The 4,426-nt window shown below is 43.5% G+C and overlaps 1 protein-coding gene across 1 annotated transcript; it reads left to right on the forward strand.

Annotated features, from left to right (window-relative positions):
* Positions 1-2,265: 2,265 nt before the first annotated feature.
* Positions 2,266-3,512, forward strand: LOC130022030 (zinc finger protein 345-like; the record flags this gene model as incomplete). Its single annotated transcript, XM_056112748.1, is given in 3 exon segments — positions 2,266-2,318; positions 2,412-3,426; positions 3,429-3,512. Coding segments are annotated over 3 exon segments (1,152 nt in total), but the record flags the coding sequence as incomplete, so codon positions are not given.
* Positions 3,513-4,426: the final 914 nt, after the last annotated feature.

Below are 4,426 nucleotides of genomic sequence, written 5' to 3' on the forward strand. Positions count from 1 at the left end.
GTGCCCTGAGCATGTATGAAACACGCTGCTGAGGCTGGGGCCTTGGGCTCCTGGATCCATGGGTCTGTGCCACACTCACACTCCTCTTCATTCCCATCGTATGTCTGTCCAGAATGACTCTGTAAGTTGCTTCCATGGCTTTCGAATAAGTAAGACCATAACAGAGCTAGTTTGGATCTGAACGATAGTACAGCAGGGAGTGCCTTGCAGTGCCTGAAAGTGAACTGTTCAATAACCTGGTTCCCCGAACATCACCAGGTCTGCTCAAAAACTAAAACAAAACCTAGTGTTGAATTGCAAAGATCCTTACCGTTTTCCACTAACCTAATCTTTTCTTTAGTGTAGGATTTTATGGACTTTGAATACCACAGAGATGTACTCCAACTACATGGCATCATTTTGTTACATTTTTGACAATTGCTTTAACTGCATGTTGTGTTCAGTTTCAGAGCTGAAACCACAGATTCAAGATTTGGCATTACAGCACTTTGATTTGGGAATGGGGTCTGCAAGTACGAGTGAGTTGGTAAGATTTTTAATTCGGAATAAATTATTATGCCAGGGGGAGTGGACCAAATATGTGATTGTTAGGGTGGAGGGCTGTGAATGGCAGGGAGGAATTCCAAAGCCTGATGCTTGGGGTAGAGGACCCTTAGCTTTACTAGGTGCTGAAATCAACCATGTATAAAAATGCTGTGAGTTTTCATTTGCTTGACAGTTATAGTCATTTAAAAAACTAATTTGTGGGCCCTGGAGATAATGCAGTGAGAAGTATACTTGCTTTGCACAGGGATGGATGATCCTTACCCAGCACTCCTTATAGACACCGTAGACACACAGAACTGATCCTAGATACTGCATGGTGTGCCCCTCTGCCCACCCAACCCCCAATAAATAGAAACTACAAAACATTAAGAACAAAAAACTTTGTTGATCCTGAAAGCAATCACTTGTAGTGAGAGCTTTGCAATAGCCACGTGGTCTGTCTCAGCTGTGTGAGGATGCAGCGTTATCTTCACCCTTTCATCACAGGTTCCACTCTGAGCTTTAATCAAACCCACTGTGGTTGTATTTCATTTTCTCTTGAAATGGATGCATCAGTTTTCTATAGAAGGAATTATTTCCAGTTATATTCCTTCATTAAGTTAAAGGTGGGGAGAAGTCACAGAATTTTATGAATCTGCTTCCATCAATTTTGTGCGTCGAACTTACATTTACACGAAGTTATTCTATAATAAGACAATCCTTACGTAGGTAATTACATTTGTGTGGTGCATATGTTAGAAACCTCACCTGGGGCTGGAGCAATAGCACAGCGGGCAGGGCATTTGCCTTGCACGCGGCCAACCCGGGTTTGATTTCCTGCATCCCATATGGTCCCCTGAGCACTGCCAGGAGTAACTCCTTAGTGCAGAGCCAGGAGTAACCCCTGTGCATCACCAGGTGTGACCCCCCCAAAAAAGAAACCACATCTGAAGGCTCAGTTTTTTGACAGGAAGACTCGGTGAATAAGTTAATAATTGGAATCCTTCTCTGCTCTTCCTACAGGGAAGCAACCAACCCAAGTGGGATATCTCTGATTCTGCACTCTATGACAATATCTCTAGTGAGCAATCCTGCATTCAACCCCATGAGGATGCCAAGACGTGTGGGATGTCTTCTGAGGGTGATCAGAATGGCGAGAGCTACCTCACTCTGAAGAAGCCCTCCCTTGGAAAAAGTTCCTTGGAGTGTGGTGTTCTCAGTTCAAAGTCACAAAATCCCCTAGTCTGGATGCCACTAGGGAAAGAAGCACTGTTTATAGTGAGTCCCTCACAGCGACAAACTCTCAATCACAGTCACTGTGAACAGAACCCATCTAAGTGTAAGGAATGTGGCGGAGCCTCCCCATGTTCTCAGCACTGTGGTATTCCCTTAGAAAACTACAGTGGACAGCATCCCCGGAAAAGTGAGCACCGAGAACAAAGCGTGAGTCAAGGGTTACTCCATCATGACCATATGAATATAAATTCAGGAGTGAAACCTTATGCGTGTGAAGCATGTGGGAAGACCTTCAATAAATCATCACATCTTTTTAGACATAGGATAATTCATACAGGAGAGAAATCTCATAAATGTCAGACATGTGGGAAGGCCTTTATTCAGCCCTCAGATCTTAATAGACATATGAAAACGCATAGTGGAGAGAAGCCTTATATATGTCAGACATGTGGGAAGGCCTTTAATCGGCCCTCAGATCTTAATAGACATATGAATATTCATAGTGGAGAGAAACCTCATAAATGTCAGACCTGTGGGAAGGCCTTTATTCACACCTCGTCTCTTTATAGACATAAGAATACTCATAGTGGAAAGAAGACTTATATATGTCAGGAGTGTGGAAAGGCCTTTCCTACAGCCTCAAGACTTAGTGAACATAGGAGAATTCACACTGGAGAGAAACCCTATATATGTAAGGAATGTGGAAAGGCCTTTCCTGCAGCCTCAAGACTTACTGTACATAGGAGAATTCACACTGGAGAGAAACCGTATATATGTAAGGAATGTGGGAAGGCCTTTACTACATCCTCAGAACTTACTGTACATAGGAGAATTCACACTGGAGAGAAACCGTATATATGTAAGGAATGTGGGAAGGCCTTTGCTGCAGCCTCAAGACTTACTGTACATATGAGAATTCACACTGGAGAGAAACCGTATATATGTAAGGAATGTGGGAAGGCCTTTGCTACATCCTCAGAACTTACTGTACATAGAAAAATTCACACTGGAGAGAAACCATATATATGTAAGGAATGTGGAAAGGCCTTTGCTGCAGCCTCAAGCCTTCGTGTACATAGGAGAATTCACACTGGAGAGAAACCGTATATATGTAAGGAATGTGGGAAGGCCTTTGCTATAGCCTCAAGACTTAGTGAACATAGGAGAATTCACACTGGAGAGAAACCCTATATATGTAAGGAATGTGGAAAGGCCTTTGCTGCAGCCTCAAGACTTACTGTACATAGGAGAATTCACACTGGAGAGAAACCGTATATATGTAAGGAATGTGGGAAGGCCTTTGCTAAAGCCTCAAGACTTACTGTACATAGGAGAATTCACACTGGAGAGAAACCGTATATATGTAAGGAATGTGGGAAGGCCTTTGCTACATCCTCAGAACTTACTGTACATAGGAAAATTCACACTGGAGAGAAACCATATATATGTAAGGAATGTGGAAAGGCCTTTGCTGCAGCCTCAAGACTTACTGTACATAGGAGAATTCACACTGGAGAGAAACCGTATATATGTAAGGAATGTGGGAAGGCCTTTGCTAAAGCCTCAAGACTTACTGTACATAGGAGAATTCACACTGGAGAGAAACCGTATATATGTAAGGAATGTGGGAAGGCCTTTGCTAAAGCCTCAAGACTTAGTGAACATAGGAGAATTCACACTGGAGAGAAACCCTATATCTGCAAAGAATGTGGGAAGCCCTTCGGTCAATCTCAGTACCTTCGGAATCATAGCAGAATTCACAGTGGAGAGAAATCTCATCAGTGTCAGATATGTGGAATGGCATTCACGTTGTCCTCTTCCCTTACTATACACATGAGAATTCATACTTGAGAGAAGCCTTATATATGTGTGGAGTGTGGAAACACCTTTACTACATCCTCGCAATTGACTGTACATTGGAGAATTCACACTGGAGAGAAACTTTATATATAAGGAATGTGGGAAGGCCTTTGCTGTGACCTCAATAATTAATGTATATAGTAGAATTTACATTGGATAGAAACCATATATATGTAAGGAATGTGGAAAGGCCTTTGCTGGAGCCTCAGGCTTATTGAACATAGGCGCATTCACGCTGGAGAAACACTGCTTGAGCACCCTGCAGCTCCTAGTTTGGGAACTTGAGCGGCAGGACATGCCAGCTTGTAGGGCGTTTTTGTGCTTGTTTTTTTCAAAACTTTTTCTGCATATCTAGGTATTAGGGAATGTGGAGCTTCTGAGGGTTGCATTGGGGGCTGTTCTGTGGCAGAGGTGTCATGGGTGAGGGTGCGTTATACTGAGGGTCCCTGCAGCCAAGATCACATCCAGGTCGAAGATGGCACATGAACTTTGGGCCTTGGTGTGAGGGACCTGCAGAGAGTGGTGGTCTTGGCCATCTCATACCTCCCTACTCGGGACTGCGCAGGGCCCTTTTTGGAGCCTTTGGACTGGAGATAACACTTATCAAACCTCCAGATATGTTCACGGGAAGCCCCGAAAGGAAAGGGACACTGTTGTGGTCATTTTTATTGGCTCCTGTGCTGGGGTTGGGATTTTGGGGTGTGTCTGCACAAGTGAGAGGGTTTTGCCTCTGAAAATTTACTGTTTGTATGATTTATTTATTTTGTTTTCTGCTTTTTGAGTTACAACCAGCGATGCACATGGG

Source organism: Sorex fumeus, unplaced genomic scaffold, assembly GCF_029834395.1.
Source record: "Sorex fumeus unplaced genomic scaffold, SorFum_2.1 ptg000019l, whole genome shotgun sequence".
Lineage (NCBI taxonomy): Eukaryota > Metazoa > Chordata > Mammalia > Eulipotyphla > Soricidae > Sorex > Sorex fumeus.